The 17,895-nt window shown below is 46.3% G+C and overlaps 3 protein-coding genes across 5 annotated transcripts; all 3 read right to left on the reverse strand.

Annotated features, from left to right (window-relative positions):
- Window positions 1-164: 164 nt before the first annotated feature.
- Window positions 165-7,302, reverse strand: LOC144067349 (synaptic vesicle glycoprotein 2A-like). Its single transcript, XM_077591014.1, has 13 exons — window positions 7,223-7,302; window positions 5,221-5,823; window positions 4,971-5,151; window positions 4,756-4,907; window positions 4,346-4,479; window positions 4,182-4,271; window positions 3,983-4,090; window positions 3,822-3,910; window positions 3,352-3,516; window positions 3,137-3,270; window positions 2,384-2,590; window positions 2,146-2,305; window positions 165-1,465 (listed from the first exon to the last, which is right to left on the reverse strand). The coding sequence occupies exons 2-13, from the start codon at window positions 5,813-5,815 to the stop codon at window positions 1,282-1,284; spliced, it is 2,199 nt and encodes a 732-aa protein (XP_077447140.1). The 5' UTR covers window positions 5,816-5,823; window positions 7,223-7,302; the 3' UTR covers window positions 165-1,281.
- An 837-nt stretch (window positions 7,303-8,139) lies between these two features.
- On the reverse strand, window positions 8,140-10,333 carry sf3b4 (splicing factor 3b, subunit 4). Its single transcript, XM_077590598.1, has 5 exons — window positions 10,211-10,333; window positions 9,548-9,676; window positions 8,788-9,474; window positions 8,541-8,699; window positions 8,140-8,476 (listed from the first exon to the last, which is right to left on the reverse strand). Exons 1-5 carry the CDS (start codon window positions 10,242-10,244, stop codon window positions 8,301-8,303), a joined length of 1,185 nt encoding a protein of 394 aa, XP_077446724.1. The 5' UTR covers window positions 10,245-10,333; the 3' UTR covers window positions 8,140-8,300.
- A 228-nt stretch (window positions 10,334-10,561) lies between these two features.
- lix1l (limb and CNS expressed 1 like) lies at window positions 10,562-16,642 on the reverse strand. 3 transcript variants are annotated; one of them, XM_077590564.1, is made up of 7 exons: window positions 16,115-16,642; window positions 14,813-14,976; window positions 14,608-14,748; window positions 14,447-14,542; window positions 14,292-14,369; window positions 12,163-12,426; window positions 10,562-11,341 (listed from the first exon to the last, which is right to left on the reverse strand). In XM_077590564.1, exons 1-6 carry the CDS (start codon window positions 16,470-16,472, stop codon window positions 12,175-12,177), a joined length of 1,089 nt encoding a protein of 362 aa, XP_077446690.1. In that variant the 5' UTR covers window positions 16,473-16,642; the 3' UTR covers window positions 10,562-11,341; window positions 12,163-12,174. The 3 variants fall into 3 exon arrangements, with proteins under 3 accessions (XP_077446690.1, XP_077446689.1, XP_077446688.1); XM_077590563.1 differs by having other exon boundaries at window positions 10,562-12,006; XM_077590562.1 differs by having other exon boundaries at window positions 10,562-12,426.
- Window positions 16,643-17,895: the final 1,253 nt, after the last annotated feature.

Raw genomic sequence — 17,895 nt, forward strand, 5'->3', positions numbered from 1 at the left:
CATAAAATGACTTTACAGTCTTAATAAAAAATTGGATGATTGTAAATGAAATGATCCTGGGAAATAAATGGGATTTTTTATTCAGATTTTTTGGGGTCAATTTCTAAGTGGGAGAAAATTTTAAAATGTCAAAACAGGAAGACTTAAGAATGAATGACATCTTTCAGTTTTTTTCAGCATCAACCATGTATTCAGATTCAAATACTGAAATCACCAAGTTTGTCATCATAACAAAACAAAGACAGCACGCCATAAAATTGTACAGCATTCTGTTCCACAAATTGCATACTCGTACATACAGACATCAATTTTCATTTTTTTTCTATCCTCCCCTTTTCTTCTGACTTGCACGTGACATATATTCTGTGTATTCAACTGACATTTACAGAAGTTTGTGTTCTTTGTAAACAAGGCAAATGGAAAAGAAGCACCCAACTTGTAATCTTTGTCATCAATTCCTAAAACGTCCCAAAATTCTCTGTTTCTTAATCAAAGACTCACATATACGATATGTACTGTATATATTTAATATTACTCTACGCATACAATGAGGTGACTCTTTTTTAGCAGAGCTCTTTGGGTTTGATTGGCACAGAAAAGATTTTGAATAAATTCGAAATTTGGCATTTAAAAAAAAATGTTTCAAATTTTTATGAATATTTTGACAAAAAAAAAATGTGGGTCAAACAAGGAGCACAGTTTCACCACTTTCGAAAAACATAACTTACATTTCACCAAGGAAAAAAAACACTTTGATCAAGAATAATCACTGCAAGCAACAATCTGTCGTCTTTGGACGATGCAAAAAAAGCCATTGACGGACTTTTTTTTTTCAAAAGACACAAACGAAAGACGTCCAACAATGTCAGACAACACGACACAAACATGCGTCACCGTCGCTCGGCGAGCGGACTTGACCGTTTTTTTGGGGCGGGGGGGGGGACCCAAAATGGCCGACTCGCGTTGACTTTGAGACGTTGGCCAATTTGGGCGAAAGGCGCCGTTTTGGGCAAAACGAGCTTGTTTCCATTCATTTTTTTTTTTTTTTAGATTGATGTAAACGATCGACTCTTGGTACATTCTTCAGAACCGATTGGCTGAATTCCGGTGGATGAAAAAAGTGGTGTTTTCCTTGGCACGCACCCATGCAAAAAGACACGAACGTGGCGAGGATACCCAGCGGGTCGCTACGCCTCCCCTCAAAGGAGACGGCGTCCCGCCCCGCCCGGAGGGGAGGGGGGGGCTTCCCGCCTTTGCAGTTTGCCGCGGCCCCGCCCTCTTTTACTGCAGGACCTGGCCTCGGGTTTCGGGCAGCTTGGTGGCCAGGAAGCTGCCCGCGGCCAGCGCGCCGGCGGCCAATAGGATGGCCACGGCCTTGGTCACGCCCACCAAAGACTGGAAGATGCAGATGCCGATCACGGCCGCCAGCTTGCACAGAGCGTTGAGGAAGCCGAACGCCGTGGTCCTGAAAATAAAAGGCCATGTATAGTAAGGATCATTTTTTGCTGAAATGACTATGTATAGTAAGGCTTTTTTTAATTGAAAAAAATTACCAGGTACAGTAAGGCTATTTTTTTTGCTAAAATTACTATGTATAGTAAGGCTTTTTTAATTTTTTTTTTTTTACCATGTATGTATAGTAAGGCTATTTTTTTGCTAAAATGACTATGTATAGTAAGGCTTTTTTTTCAATTAAAAAAGACCATGTATGGTAAGGCTATTTTTTTTGTTAAAATGACTATTTATAGTAAGGCTTTGTTTTAGAAAAAAATGACCATATATAGTAAGGTTTTTTTTGCTAAAATGACTATGTATAGTAAGGCTTTTTTTTCTATTAAAAAAGACCATGTATTGTAAGGCTAATTTTGGGGGGTAATGTATAGCAAGACTTTTTCTTAAAAAAAGACCATGTATACTAAGGCTATTTTTTGGTTAAAATGACTATGTAGAGTAAAGCTTTTTTTGACTAAAAAAAGACCATGTATAGTAAGTCTATTTTTTGGTTTAAAAAAAACCCATGTGTAGCAAGACCTTATTTACTTTAAAAAAGGACCATGTATAGTAAGGCTATTTTTTGTTTAAAATCCATGTATAGCAAAACCTTTTTTAGTTAAAAAAAAAAAAGACCATGTATGGTAAACTGACCGTTTATCAGATGGGTAGAGTTCGACGGTGATAACGTCCAGGGCGTTCCAGGAGGCGATGCTGATGCCGCCGAAGAGGCAAAGGAGAGCGATCATGGCCGACTCGCTGTTGCCCAACGCCAGGAACAAGCAGCTGACGCAGGAGACCACGCTGGACCCGGCTGCATCGCCCCAAAAGAAAACCGGGGCGGTTCCGTCAGTGGCTTGGGGCAGCGGGTGACGGCCATCCGGCGACCTACCCAACATCCTCAGGCGTCCGATTTTGTCCATGAGGAGGGCCGACACGATGTTGCCCGGCAGGACGGCCAGCGTTCCCAGGAAGTTGACAAAGTAGATCATGTAGGCGTTGTTGAAGTCGTCGCTGAAGTCCAGCAGGCAGCCCTCCTTGTTGTGCAGGAACGTGCTGTTCACCAACTTGGACTCCACCAATCTGTACTTGAACAAGTCTGGCCCGCCGTCACGTCACGTGTTAAACGCGTTCCACAGCTCCCATTTCGACAGCCGGACGGAACATTTATCGCCGATAATGAAATGAGATCCTAAATCGTCATTATGAGACGAAATGAGATCCTAAATCATTATTTTTTAGATGAAATGAGATCCTAATTAATCATCATGAGATGAAATGACATTCTAATTCGTCATTATGAGACGAAATGAGATCCTAATTCATCATCATGAGATGAAAAGAGCTCCTAAATCATTATTTTTAGATGAAATGAGATCCTAATTCATCATTATGAGATGAAATGAGATCCTAATTTGTCATTATGAGACGAAATGACACCCTAAATCATTATTTTTAGATTAAATGAGATCCTAAATCCTCATCATGAGATTAAATTAAATCCTAAATCATTATTTTTAGATGAATCGAGATCCTAATTTATCATCATGAGATGAAATGAGAACCTCATTAGTCTCATGAGCCAATTTTTTGGGGGACATGGTTAGCAAGATATCTTTTTTTTGGAAGCGCGTGGACGGCGTACCCGTGTTGTAGAACAAGGTGGCGATGAAGGTGCAGTTCCGGAAGACGGTGTGCGTGGACGTGATGTCCTCAAAGTAGCACTCCTCGAAGACCGAGTCCTCAAACACCATGGACTTCATCTTCAGGTTGAGGAACCTGGAGTTCACCCCGCGGAATTGCCGACAAACGTGGAGGGGGACGCCGGCCGGGGTGTGCAGACTTTGGGCTACCGCTTACTTGTCGTTGAACCAGTAGCCTCCGCGGTGCACCTGGTTCTCCAGCGTGAAGTTGAAGGTGACGTGCTCCACGCGTTCCTTGCCGAAGGTTTTGGTGCGGGACTCGTACTCCTGCTTCTGGATGTACTTGATCATGTCCGGGAACCACACGGTCAGACCGTAGTAGCTGCCGAGGACAAAGACATGCTAGCTAAATCTAGCATACAGTCATACCTCTACTTACGAAATTAATTGGTTCCAAGACTTTTTTCGTAACTTGAAAATTTCGTAAGTAGAGGTGTACTTTATATGTAAATTCTGTAATTCGTTCCACGGTCTTCACACAATTACCAACTAAACCCTTTAAAATTGGCCAAAGTGTCCCAATTTTGACGCTAAACACGTTGGAAAACTAAATGTAAGAGCCAGTTTTTTCCAAAAAAGATCAATTGATAGACGAAATAAAGCCATTGATTGGACGGGGGGGTTTACCTGAAGGACATGGTGGACCAAACGGCCATGAGCATGAAGGTGGTGCGCTTGAATTCGGGGCCGAAGCAAGCCGCCACGTTATTTCGGATCTGAAAAGAATCCCGAAAAAGAGCCGTTCGAAGCACGCCACTTTCGGGGGCGCCGGTCGTTTGGCCGCCGACCTGTCGACACAAGGCCACCATCTTGAGGCGGTAGCGCTGCCAAACGGGCGTGTCGGTGCCGCCGTCCGCCAGTTCGTCCATCTGCTTCACGGTCTTGATCGTGGTCACCTTGGTGCCCAAAATGGCTACTTGTTATTGTTTTTACTGGATTGGATTGGATTTTTTTTTGGAACTCGTGGTCCAATCGCCGTCCACTCACGGTGAAAACTTTCTCCGGGTGTCCCTTGGCCCGCATGTTGGTGTCGTGGACCTGCTTGAGGATCATCCAGCCTTCGTCGTGTTTGCCGTTCTGTGGCGGACGGGCAAAAAAAAAAAGGCTCGTTGGCGCCGGGCTCGAACCGACGGACGAACGGAAGGACTGACCTCTAGGTAAAATCGTGGGCTTTCGGGCACGGCGCAGAGGGCGGCGATGGCGGCCACCGACGGGAAGGCGCAAACCAGCACGAAGACGCGCCAGCTGTGGAACTGGTAGGCCGAGCCCATTTGGAAGCTCCACCCTGGAGGAAAAGAGGGGGCGGAGTCAAAAATAAGATTTTTCGGGATGTATTTCATGAGATCCTGAGACTGAGTGTCCATACTCGGAGACACTATCTTCTCACCGTACTGCACTCAAAGTTATTTTATTTTATTTTACTTGACTTCATTTTTATTGTATATAAATCTTACTTATTTACGTGTGCACTTCATGGTGAAGCTATAAATTGTACGAGTCAGGCGAGTGAACCTCTGCACCAGGAATTCAATTGAGCGTGAATTTGCGGCGAGCCACCCACCGTAATGAGGAATGATGGTCCAAGCCATGGCCGAGGCGTAGATGCCGCCCATCATCCAGAAGACGCAGAGCCAGCTCAGGTGCTCGCCTCGCTTCTCGTGGCTCAGGAACTCCGAGTAGTAGGAGAAGACGATGGGAATGGAGCCGCCGATCCTGGCCACGCCAAAGTCGGTTTAAACGCCGGCCAGAGCGGTAAATCCCCGCGGCTTGCCTTACCCGACGCCCGAGAGGAGCCTGCAGAAGAGGAAGGTTCCGTATCCCTGCACGAAGGACGAGAAGAAGGAGAAGACGCCGTTGATGGAGAGGGAGATGAGCAGCGACTGGCGGCGGCCGATGCGGTCGGCCAAGGCGCCCCACAGGAAGGCCCCCACCATCATCCCCAAATACACGATCAGACCTGCGGGAGGGAAAGCAACACCATGAGCGTGGGAACGCGGTCTGCCCGCGGCCATTTTCAAAAAGCTACCCAGCATGCTCTTGTTGGGCTCGGAGAGGCACATGTCCTTCTCGGCGCTGGGCAGGACGAAGCCCACCACGAAGATCTCCACGCCGTCGGCCATGAGCGCCAAGCCCAGCACGAAGTAGAGCGTCCACTGGAACTTGCCGTGGCCGCACTCTTGCAGGATGCTCTCGTACTGGAGCGCCAGTTCCTCCTGCTCTTTGCGCCTCTCGGCGTCGCCCGGGGGCCGCGGGACCGAGCCGGGCCCGCCGGCCAAGCCGCCTTCGCCCGACTCGGCCCGGAGGACCGAGCCGGCCTCGCCCGACTCGGCCCGGGGGACGCCCTGGTACTCGCCCTCGTAGATCTCGTCGTCCTCGTCGTGGCCCTCGGTGGAGTCGCTGTGCCCCGCCTCGTCCTGGCCACCGTCACGCGTGCCCGCCGTCGCCGGGTAGTTGTCGTCGTCCTGGTCTTCTTGGAAACGGTCGTAGGAGCGCCGGCCGTACTCGTCGTTGACCCGATCCACGCTGCGCGCCACCTTGGCGGAAGCCTGCCGCTTGACTTCCTTGGCGATGTCTTTGGCGCCTTTGATGAAGGCCGTCCGGTTCTGGTAGCCTTCCTCCATTTTGCGGGCTGTCGGCGAGGACCACAGTGAGATTAAAAGCCACGACAACCTAAATCTCAAAATGATTGGTCATCGCGTCTTGTTGTAATGACCAGGGCACAATAGATGGGGAGGAATTGTGAATGGAATAAAAGAGAGTCTGTGGAGAGGGGCACTAAAAAGAAGCCGGGCTTGAAATGGATTGGTCATCAAAGTCTGACCAATCGTGTGGAACGTTATTATCATCATCATCTCGTCTTTTATTTTGGCATTTCAACAACAAAAAGAAGCCCAGTTGTGTTTGCAGAGTAGCCACAGGGGTGTCTTTTCATTACCGCTGTTCCTTGGAGATTTGTGTGTGTGTTTTGTGTGTGTGTGTGCGTGTGTGTGTGTGTGTGTGTGTGTGTCAGTGGATGCCCACCATAAAACAACATGTCACGCTGTGTTTGTGTGGGTGGTAAAAAATAAAGAAATAAAAATAAGTGTTCCTGGGAGAGTGATAATGTACATTGGGTTTGAGATTACAGTTGAAATATTCTGGATTGAATCTTCTACATTGAGTACTCAAATTGTTGGCAATATTTAATCCGTTTTGCATAAAAATTATGGAATTCTTTGTCATATGTGACCATTTCATGAATTTCGCTTTCAATATTTTTAGATGGTAACACTTAGTTTCAAGTCTTTTAGCACAGCGGTCAGCACGCTCGACTGCCACTCTGACATGTTCATTAATAAAGATGATTACTGAATGTACAGAACTTGCTAGCAGCCAAGCACTCAAATGGGATTGGACATTTAGCATAGCCAATGATGACAAAGCCAATCAAATGTGGCAAATCAAACTAATTGACACGATAAAATTCCCATTCGACACCCCATTTAAAGAGGAAAAAAAGCAATATTGCCTCCTTTTGAGCCGCCAATTTAAAAAAAAAAAAATAACCATGAAATAGCGTCAGCACACATGCATTTGCTTGCACGCGCACGCGCGCACGCCATGATGGTGCGCGTCATATTTGCATTGGCGTCTCACAGGTGCAATTGTTTAAACGGGTGCATTCATCATGGACGCCGATCAGGCATGCGGGTGGGAAAAAAAAGAAAGCAAAGGCCCTCGTTGCACAGAAAACCCACAAACGCCACTCAGAAAAGAAGAAAACACCCTTAAAAAACGCCCGTTCAATCAGATTTGTTTGCCTTTTTACAACGAGTATGATGGTTGCGGCCAATCGGTGCGAACGCGGCCAACGGAACCTGATCACGACGCGCAGTTTAGAGCCGCACACGCACGCCCTCGTGGGGGGAAAAACGTTCATATTTAAGCCTAAAGCGCCCCCTCCTTCCCGACCGTTTATTTCAGGGGAAAATAGCGAGCAAACCGTTGAAAACTGGCTGCTTTTTGGGGGGGGAACATGAAGTACTCACCGCGTCTTTCCGTCTTGGCTGGGAGGAGGAGACTGTTGCTCTGGTGGTGATGATGAGGAGGATGATGAAGAGGATGCTGAGAGGAGTCCACGCCTACGTGCCCCCCCCCCCCCCCCTTAGGAGTCCCCCAAAACGCGCACGGAGGTACAACGTGCAGGAGAATAAGTCAAAATCCATTTTTGGACTGCATTTCAGTCGCTAGTTTAGCACTTTTGGGGAGGTTGTACAAGAATTAAGGTTTTGTGTCAGGACCACCTAGTTGCCGTGGCGACCATCCTGCACATAATGGTAAAAAAAAATTATTGGCAGAAGATGCCGTTAACTCGTTCGCTGTCATCGGGGGGGGGGGGGTCGAGTTTTAGGATCTTAATGTATGGCTTCTGGTTTGGAGATAATTCAAGAAGGAATAAAGGGATGGTCAATCTTGTCATTTCTATTTGGAATATATATATATATATATATATATATATATATATATATATAAATATATAAATAAATGCTTGATTACATTAGCCTATTTAACGCAAATGACAATCGGAATGGCCAGAAATGTGGTGCTTTGAGTTTGGCTGCTTAGGCTCTCTTTCTTTTTTCTTAAAATGATTAGTTTTACTTTTGATTTGCTACACTTGTGTGAATCCTTTTGGTTGCAGGTTACCCTTTTTTCCCTTTAAATTAGTTAACTAAAAGCTCTGGTTTTGGGCCTTTAGTTAGCGTTGACGACAAAAATCACAACCTCTGATTGCCTCCAGCCCTCCCGGTACAAATAGATTGGACATCTATCACCACCAACCAGCCATTTTCCTTGACTTTTCCTTTTGTAGCTATCTCAACACATAGTTTGAAAACATACGCCAAAATCAAAAGTATTTCGCCATCAATGCCAACTGACTTCCTGCCGTCTTATGGATCGGACGCCATGTACTCAAGGTTTTATTCGCTAGCGGTCTTTCATCTGTACAGTGACCCCAGATACAAAGCTATTAAAACAAATCAACCTTACAAATGTCAAACGAATGATTTTTTTTTCTTTAAAAAAAGCGGAGAACAAAAGGAAGGGAGAAAAAAACACGCCACGTTAAGGCGGCATGGGCGCCCTTATGGGAAGTCGAGGCGGGGCCACGGGCGGTCTGGGCGGCATGGGGGGCGCTCGCTGGAAGCCGAAGGGCGGCGGGCGAGGCGGGGCGGCGCCGTACCCCGGCGGGGGCATGGGAGGTGGCGGCGGTCCTCTCATACCGGGCGGCCCGGGATGACCTGGGGGAGGAGGGAGGTTTTCTTAGGGGGCGTGACATCGAGAGGAGGCGGCGTTTGTACTTACCCATGGGCGGTCCGTAGGGGGCTCTGTGCGGCATGCCCATTGGCGGCGGGGGCATGCCGGGAGGGAGCGGCGCCCGTGCTTGAGCGGAACCCGGCGGGGCCGGAGGTGGGGGCACCATGCCGGGGGGTGCCGGAGGAGGCATGGGCATCTGTGGCATGGCTGGGGAAGGAAAAGGGTAAACAATAAAACAAGATAAAATGGGGGGGCATTAGTCAATGGAAAAAAACAAGTCTTTTGGCCAACTCACCGTGCAGGGATCCCGGGAAGGGCGGCGGCCCGGGCATGTGCCCGCCCGGCTGCCCCTGATGGGCGTGATGCATGGCCATGCCGTGCGGCATGCCCCCCATGGATCCCGGCGGCGGCATGGGCGGGAAGAGCCCCCCCGGCGGCATCCCCAAGCCCAGGCTGGCGCCCAGGGACGTGAGCACCGGCGGCGGGATGGCCTGCGGGGGCGGAGCGTCGGCGAACAGCTGGTGAGGGCGGTCGGCCTGCGACAGCGGGTTCTGCGCGGCCAGCAGGCGCTCGGCGGCCGAGCCGTGGCGCTCGCCCTTGGAGTCCTTCTTGAAGGCGTAGGACACGGTGATGGGGCGGTTGCACAGGTACTGGCCATTCATGGCCTCGATGGCGGCGTCCGAGGCGTCGAAGCTGGCAAAGTTGATGAAGGCGTAGCCTTTGGAGTTGCCCGTGTCGGGGTCCCGCATGATCTTGGGCGTCTGCAGGATCACCCCGAAGGCGCTGAAGGTGTCGTACAGCAGCTTCTCGTCGATCTCCGAGTCCAGGTTGCCGATGAAGATGTTGGCCCCCACGTCCAGGTTCTTGTTGTGCGCCGACGCCTTGTTGACGCGGATGGGCTTGCCGTACAGTTTGATCATGTTCATGATTTTGATGGCGTAGTCGGCGTCCTCTTCGCTGAGGAACTCCACGAAGCCGTAACCTGAAAGAGTGGTCAGAGTCAAGCCGCCGTCCGCCGCCAGTTCACCGCCGGGTGGGCGGGCCTTTCGCCTTACCTTGATGCTGGCCCGTCACCCGGTCTTTAGGCATGTGTGTGTTGACCACGGGACCGGCCTGCAGGAAAAGCTCCCACAGTAACGGCTCCGACACCTTCTCGTCCAAGCCGCCCACGTACACCGTGGCATCTGGAAAACACGTCAAACTTTAACCCACATATACAAAGCATTTCTGTGCAGAAAATGAGCTTCCTTAATGCAATAAAATTCCATTCGTTCATTCGGCCTTCCTACTCAACTTGGATTATACGTCTAAACCCGTCAACGAGTTCATAAAGGGAAACACAAGAGCAAAAATGTCCCTCTATTATCGCCGTAGTTCGTTCACATTCATCCCTGTTAGCCAAGTAGCCTGCTATGCTAACAGTACCTAAAGCGGGTATCTTAAGATTGTACGGCAAAAATCGTGCATATTGGCGGCTTAAATATACCAACAAAAATTTAACAGGCCGCAGGTGTAGTTTTATTGGCCATAGCGACGCATAAAAGTATAAAAGAATCATGGAGCGGACTTGAAGACTACGGGGTGGGCATGCGCGTGTTAGCCATGGGATAGTAGCAAGCATAAAAGTGAAAACTGCGGGACAAGGAGCATTAAAACTTGCAACATGGAGGGAAAATTGTATTAATCACACGTCGTTAGTGAAGGGGTGCTCGCATTACCTTGATTTCGTTCGGAAATCGGTCCCGCTGCCATGTTGAATGAACAACGGTGAACTGGGATGCCGCTTGAAGGAAGCCACGCCTTTTCCGCCTACGTGTACGGAAGTATCGCGTCATTCAAAATACACGTAGAATTACAAAAAATCCTTAGGGCAGTCTCACTCAATTCAAATATAAAAGAAACGTTTAACCTATTCCAGAAGTGGAACTCACTATATACCAGTAACAATAATTACTACTGAAAACAAAGAATGCAAAAAAAAAATATCTACTCCAATCACAAGGAGGCAGATGTATGCATAAAAATGAAGCTAATTTTTGTGTACAAACAAAGCAATGTGACATCACATGTAAATGTGTATCATCATGTATTTTATTATATATAAATCTACTAAATGTATAAACATTGAATACAAAAACGCGCTTAGAAAACACATACAATAACAACCTTGAGAAATCCTTTACAAAACAACCAATACTGTTCGGTTAAGACATGAATGAAAACAACATGCAAAAGGAAAAACACAAACTGAATATATATAATTTTTTTTGTTTAAAAGTCTCCCCCATTCTGTCCAAATGGCAAACTTTGATATAAAAGTGAAACGTGACATTTTTTTTGGCTACAAGTCACATTTTGTAGTACAATCCACCGAACGGGTGTGTAGACTTTGATATCCGCAGTAGATTGGAATACACACAAAGAAAAGATGTAACAACATAAGAAATGATTTTGAAATGGCTTAAGTAACACACACACACAAACTGTACTTCATATTTGATTCATACAATCATCCAATAATAAAGTGAAAGGCAAAGCAAGGCATTCGACTGGAGCGAGTGACTATTCCATCCCGTTAACGGTGAATTTTTTGGACATTTTTCCTCCTTTCTGCACGAAGGAAAATGACCGTAGGGATTAAACGTGCCTCTGTGTGGTCGTAAAGTTGATTAAATCCTTCCTAATCTAATGCGGTGTAGCACCAGAGGAAAATGACTTAACTGAGTAGACATGCTAGCAAGGCTAGCTAGCAAGCCTTCTTAAAATTCCATCCTAACGCAGCAGCTATTTGTCACGTTGCTAGCATGAAATAAGGTCCTTATTGTTTGGATTCCTCTTTATCTTCAACCCTGTGGTGAAAAACAACATTGTGATGGAACGCAAGTCGTTTCGCTACGCGCTAGCTGCTGCCAGAGCTACTGAAATAATCCAAAATAACACCATTGTTTCCATCTTGGTATAAAAAATGTGCTCTGAGCAGTTTCATATGTGGTATTTTAGCATAAAGTGAGCTGGCGGCTACATTATTTAATAAACGGAAAATAATAGGGGTGGTATTTGGGTCGTAGAAATTAACAATGCTAGCGCAGCTTTGCAATTTGGTAAGCTAAAGTGGAATGTGAACCAAAATACACAGTGCTAAAATACTAAGCCAAAATAAGAAAGACAAACGGCGTCGAATTTTGAAATAATGATGAAGCGGCACAGAGATGGCAGCAAAAGAGTTCATTTTACGACATCATCTATTAGTGATTTTTTACCCGTTCATTGTTTTGGTACCATATTGGTGCAAAGGAACTATGTTGGAGAGTTGAGGAGCTTCATTTTAGCCAAAAGTTGTGCTATTATAAGCATGATAAGTGCCAAGAAATACATAGAAATGAGTTGGGCATCAATGAAAAAACTATTTCAAAATTTACTGCCTGATGCAAAGGAACTATGTTGGAGACTTGAGGAGCTTCTCTTGGAAAAAGTAGTGCTGAACCTCCATCTTGTTTAATTTGGATTTAAGGAGCTATTTTAAAGGAAAAATATAATTTTATGAGCCATCTTGGTGGAAAGAAAGTACGGTGAAGAGAGTTTATAATAAAAAAATATCGGTTTTGAAGTCCACTTTGACTTGTGACAAATTGCTAACAGGATTTTTTTCTTTTTGGCTAATCTTACTCACGATGGGTCGCTTTTAGTGCGAGGGCAGCGTGGCGGCGTTGGCGGCGTTCAGCTGTCCCACGGCCAACATGAGGATGTCCTTCTTCTCCTTGTGGAAGCGCAGCTCGCGGCCGGCCAGCCGCGCCTCCTCCAGCTCGCGCTGCGTGGCTGCCAGCTCGCGGGAGACGGCGCCCGCCACGCTCTGCTCGCGGTTCACCCAGTCAGCCGCCATCTGCGTGCGCATGTCGTCGTCCAGCGCCCGGTGAGAGTAGTGGGCCAGCACTTCCTGTTACACACACACACACAAAAACACAACAAATAAGAATAAGTTCAATATTAGAAGCGAAAGCGCGGTCGATCAGGTCAAAAATAAGGTCACGTTTATAAGCTATTTGGCTGTCATTATACATTCCATTTTGACCAGCAGAGGGCGTAACAAAACACAAGCCAGTCCTATTATTAAAAAACTTTCATAAACACCTTAGAACATTTTTAATTCGAAATACATATTGAGTCTTCAATATCTTAAACTCCATATTTTAACACAACTTCTCAAAATGCATCTACAACCTCTAAGAAACATGCTTTTGCGACATGTATTAAAAGATTTATTTTTATAAAAATTAGAAATGCATACAAATACATTCCACAAAATGTAGGTTTTCATAAAAAGCAAGCCTTTCCGCAATACTAATGTCCTCCAAGTGCAATCAGTGGATTGCCATCAGGTGCTTATCGCAGCCCAACCCCCTTTGTTACCTGTCTGTGCTGGATGGCTTGGAAAACAAAAAGCTGCCTGGTGTAAACTGTCAAAGACAGTTCAAGACTTTTTTTTTGACCTATTGAAAACGTTGGCTGTCAAAGTGCAGACTTTTGACCATTTTGACTCTTTTAAGAGCACCTTTGTTGAATGATATTTCACCCATTTCAGTATATGCAGCAGTGTATGATGACAATAAAGGCTTTTGATTTGCTATGAAGGCATATCATCCCATAAGACTAGGCTTTCATTCCAAACTATTCCACAAAATGTAGCTTTTCATAAAGAGCAAGCCTTTCCACAATACTAGTGTCCTACATGTGCAATCAGTAGATTGCTGTCAGGTGCTTCTCTTACCCAACCCCCGCTGGTTCAAGTTTGTCAGTCAGCTCGGTTGGTGCTGGATGGCTCGGAACAGAAAAACTGCTCTTTCCCCACCCACAGCAACCCAACCCCCGTTGATTCAATCAATTTTGTCAGCTATGTGTGTGCTGGATGGCTTTGCAAAGGCACCCTTGGCTGGTATAAACTGTCAAAGCCACTCCAAGACTTTTTCTGGACCTATTGAAAACGTTGGCCACCAAACCACAGACATTTGACCCATTTAAGAGCGTTTTGATGAATGAATATTTCACCAATTTCGTTATACGCAGCGGTGTATGATGACAATAAAGGCTTTGGATTTGATATAAAGGTGTAGCATCCCATAAGACTAGGCTTTCATTTCAAACTACAGTGGTACCTCGACATAAGAGCGCCCCGACATACGAGCATTTCGAGATAAGAGTAAAATTTCGAGCAAATAATGATCTCGAGATACCAGACAAATTTGGAGATACGAGAAAGCCAGGTGGCCAAGACACAAACTTTAATACAAAATTAAAATTAAGTTTAGTGTAAGGTTAGATTAAACTTATTTTTGAGTGTGTCTGCATCGTAATCCAAATTCATTTAAATTTGTTTATGTTATATTACGATTCACCGGTGCAAAAAGTCAATGTATGACATGCTAACGACCAATTTATGTTTATTTGCGTAAAACTAAATATTAAAACTTATTTTGTACTACGATATAAAAGTAGCATTTGTAATTTTTTTAGTTGAAACCACTGCTGTATGAATCATTGTTTTAGAGTTATGTTTGGCTAGCTTAGTTGAAATGTTGGGAAAAGAAAAAGAATTCCCCCCCATTAAATTTCCTCGGAAACGATCGGGACGCCAAAACGAGTCAAAAAATGTGACGTCGACATCAGCGTTGGGAAAGTTGACATCTGGCACAAAGGCGCTTTTCATTTTCCGCCATTTTCCGACCCCGATCGACCGCGAAGCGTCACGTGAGAGCGCAGCGACCCCTTTTACGCGATTAGCACGATGGAAAGCGCGTGAGCTACCTGACGTGAACATTGGCGTTCCCTCATGGCTTTCAAGCTTCCGTTCCAGTGGAGCAGCTGGAAAACGGTCATCAGCTCCTAAAAAGGAGAAAGAGGAGACAAAAAGACGTGGGTAACGGGGGTGCCGTCCCACCGGAAGACCCCAGTTTTTTTACCTGGAATTCCAGCATGGATTTTCCTTTGTTGGATTCCAGCATAAAGCGGAACGCTCCGATTCCCGTGTTGGGGTTGTCGGCTTCTTCCCGATTTCCCTGCGACCATCGCAACTGGAAATGAAGCACTTCTGCTTTTCAGCGCCCCCTAGTGGCCGACTTACGTTAAAAGAAGCCAAAGCCTCGCCGACGCTCTTCTCGATGAAGTCGTCGGTGATCCGGCGGGACGGGTGTTCGTTGAAGACCGAGTTCATCAGGGCGATCTTGGCGGCGCTGCGGCGGGCCTCGGCCTTGGTGGGGCAGAACTAAAAAAAAACGCGGGTTAAAAAACGGCAAGGGAGACCGCGGCGAAATGCTAAAAAAGCGCACCTGGAAACTTCCGAAGCAGCTTCCGCCGGGGAGGCTAACGTAGCAGACGTAGGGCGGGCTGCTCGTCGCCACCATCTCGTAGACCACCAGGGCGCCGTTGCGCAGCTCGGCTCCGCGACTCAGCTTCATCTGCCAGAATTCCTGCAAGGCCTCCACCACGTTGACTGAACCCACACAAAAAGCCACCCAAAAAAAGTCACTCATCTCTGGATGATCCCAAAAGTATGCGAGAGGCGGCGGAAAAAGGCCACCGTGACCTTTTAAAGCCGAGGTCGAGCAGGACGATATGATAGTGCTGTCAAAAATGATCCATGTGGCCCTAGCGGCGCGGTGCCAGAGTGGGCGGTCGGGCGGTTGCTTTCCGTTTGGCTACGGGAAGAATCGCGCTGTAAATCAAAATGTCGCCAGGAGGACTTTTCCCTGATTGGCTAACTCCAAATGTGTTTACAATCGATGTAATACGGTAGCTATTTTAACTTGAACTTGATCAAAAGCCTCCATTTTGATACACGTGTGTGTTGTAGAAGATTGTTGATCTATAATGTAATCCCAGCTCAGGGTTTAGTGGCTAATCCTTTAATGAATTGGAACACATGTTACGCTGATTTAACCCCAAAAAAATGGGACTGGAAATGAGCAAAGTTTGAATACAGCAAAAAAAAGAAAGCTTTTTGTCAAGGGGAAAATAAATGTGTCATTTTCAAAGTGGACAGAAATGTAAATAACATTAGGTCGAGACGTGAATATTCTAATTCGTAATTTATGAACTACAAGTACTCCAGTACAAGACTTAAAATGGATGAATAACTGCATAACTGAAAGCTAGAGATAAAGGAAAATAGTCATATTAAGCGTCATGCACTTTAGTTTTCAAGGTTTTGGGGGAGGAAAAAAAATCAAGTTAATTCACCTAATAATGATCTGGCCTAAAATTTCAGATATGTGGTTGTTTTGTTTTTGGGTTTTTTAGACTACAAGGCATAAAGACATTGAAAAATGTGGGTTTCGCCACACTGCCTCGGTAAAGATGATTTATTAGAGGCACTTTTTATAACGACATTATTTTGAAAGGGTTAGTGTAGTAGGAAAAATGATTTCTAGTCTATGTACAATACACTAGAAAACATTTTAAGTGAGCTTTTAACTAGTATTTAGTTAGTTCATACTGGTACTCATTGGCACTCGTGTTAAGTCGTAGTCTGCCATTGACGTCCAATCCGTTCGTCTATCGCCGTGAAAGCAGAAGAAAAGAAGTTGTTGTTGTTTTTTAAGACGGCAAAAGTGTGTGTTTGAGGGGCTCACCTCTGCCGTAGCCTTGCGTGTGTTTGGCAAAACTACGGACCACCGCTTCCACCGCTTCCTTCAGCACCGCCGGGTTCCCCGGGTTAGCGTGGCCGACGCTGGAGAACCCCAAGCCGGCTCCTCCTCCGCCGCTTCCCCCGTACAGGCTGTGGAGCTGGAGCGGCGGCGGTGGCGGCGGAGGCCCCGAGCAGGAGGTCAGCGACGGTGGCGAGGGCAGCAGCAGCGGCGGGACGGGAGCCGTCACCCCGGGGCGAAGAGACGACGAGGCCGACGTGAAGGAGCGGAGCGTGCCGCCGACGTTCACCGCCGGTTGGAGGCGGTGAGGGCGGATATGGATCGGGAGAAGGTGAGATTCCATGGTCGGGAACCGCGACGCTCGCTCGGGGGTCAAGTGGGGTCCGGTAGCTTGAGGTTTTATGAGGAAAAAATGAAATTGTTTAGGAATTTAGCTAGGTTTTGGGAGCATGGACGCTCCAAGTGTACTTGACTGTTGTTCTGGTCTGCATCCTGCCTGCCTGGACTGTTAGCCTGGGCGCCTTCAGGGACGTCTTGTAAATTACACAACCGTAATAGAAGTAAGCACATCACCCCCGGGATTTTTGTCCGAGAAGACTTCACGTATTCAAATAAACACCACATTTTCCCCACGTTTGTGTTACTTCCCTTTATTTATTTTTCGTGAAGAAAAGTCTAAACTGACGAGGGAGTAGGGAAGTATCCAATTTTATTACTGGCAGTGAACGCATCCCTGGAAAGTCAGAAATATTAGGGCAAGAAATTTGAGCCTCGTCTTGTTCCTTCCAGTCTGGCCTACAAATGGGCCTCCTTCGCAACCACAATTCCACACAATGCATCATGTTTAGCTTAACATGCTTTATCCCATTCTGGCAATGAAAGATTAGGATAACGGTGGCCAACTTTCAACGCTCGGGACCACCGACGGTGCTGGAAAAAAAGAGAGGAAATGGGACCCGGACCCTGGACCCTTACCTAAGCCGAACCCCAAAGCCCCCCCCCTTGCTCCCACATGTCTTGTATAAATGTTCATTCTTTCTGTGGTCTGGTAAAAGGCCAGAGGAGGAAAGATGGAACATTGTTTTGAAGAGAGCCACATTGCGATGCTCATGATGTCAACGCGCGTCTGCTTCCACTGCGTTCGCCATCTTGGCTCTTGGGAAAATTCTGACGGTTTTATAGAAAGAAGTGAATTTTTATAGGGCAGTCTATCACAAATACATCCACGCAAAAATTCTGAAGAAGCCATTCCTGAACAGCAACGCGCTTTACCTTTATTTGGTGATACAAAACTAAATCAAAAATGGCCGACAAGACTGCAAAGGTTGCTTTAAATGTTGTATAACAACGACTCAGCCTTGGCAAATCCTGTTTGTTCAAAAAAAAAAAACGCTATCATGCAGTTTATTGTCCTCATGTTTGGCCAAGAAAAAAAAAAAGCAGAAAAAGCAAAAACTGCATGTCACAACACATATTTCATAACATCCAAATCATTACCAGTTATTCAGTTTGTTGACGTGCTTACATGAAAGCCATTTAAAAAAAAATGTTTCTTTGACGTCAAGGCTGAAAATGTGCTTGGATGAAAATAAAGGAACATTCATTTTAGGTTTTAAAGGTATAAGTTGAATAGAATAGAAGTTGTAAACTAGTAGGCGTCCCTCTGGAAGCACATCCAAGATGGCGGCATGTGGCCGCAATCTGTCTATGGTTTTCCAGAATTTGAAGAACTCAACAAAGCACACAAAGCAGTGGTGGACACGCTA

The sequence above is a fragment of the Stigmatopora argus genome, chromosome 21 (assembly GCF_051989625.1).
Source record: "Stigmatopora argus isolate UIUO_Sarg chromosome 21, RoL_Sarg_1.0, whole genome shotgun sequence".
NCBI lineage: Eukaryota > Metazoa > Chordata > Actinopteri > Syngnathiformes > Syngnathidae > Stigmatopora > Stigmatopora argus.

What these genes read in the sequence shown, in the direction of transcription:
- sf3b4 (XM_077590598.1), bottom strand. Translation starts at nt 10,244, where the DNA reads ATGGCAGCGGGACCGATTTCCGAACGAAATCAAG. An exon ending in GGTGACGGGCCAGCATCAAG is followed by an intron (nt 9,475 to 9,547) that starts GTAAGGCGAAAG and finishes CCACTCTTTCAG; the next exon opens with GTTACGGCTTCGTGGAGTTC. An exon ending in CCCCTACGGACCGCCCATGG is followed by an intron (nt 8,477 to 8,540) that starts GTAAGTACAAAC and finishes CTCCTCCCCCAG; the next exon opens with GTCATCCCGGGCCGCCCGGT.
- lix1l (XM_077590564.1), bottom strand. Translation starts at nt 16,472, where the DNA reads ATGGAATCTCACCTTCTCCCGATCCATATCCGCCCTCACCGCCTCCAA. An exon ending in AATCCATGCTGGAATTCCAG is followed by an intron (nt 14,370 to 14,446) that starts GTAAAAAAACTG and finishes TCTCCTTTTTAG; the next exon opens with GAGCTGATGACCGTTTTCCA. An exon ending in AACGCCAATGTTCACGTCAG is followed by an intron (nt 12,427 to 14,291) that starts GTAGCTCACGCG and finishes TGTGTGTAACAG; the next exon opens with GAAGTGCTGGCCCACTACTC.
- LOC144067349 (XM_077591014.1), bottom strand. Translation starts at nt 5,815, where the DNA reads ATGGAGGAAGGCTACCAGAACCGGACGGCCTTCATCAAAGGCGCCAAA. An exon ending in TGGTCCACCATGTCCTTCAG is followed by an intron (nt 3,517 to 3,821) that starts GTAAACCCCCCC and finishes TGTCCTCGGCAG; the next exon opens with CTACTACGGTCTGACCGTGT. An exon ending in CTCTACCCATCTGATAAACG is followed by an intron (nt 1,466 to 2,145) that starts GTCAGTTTACCA and finishes TTTTATTTTCAG; the next exon opens with GACCACGGCGTTCGGCTTCC.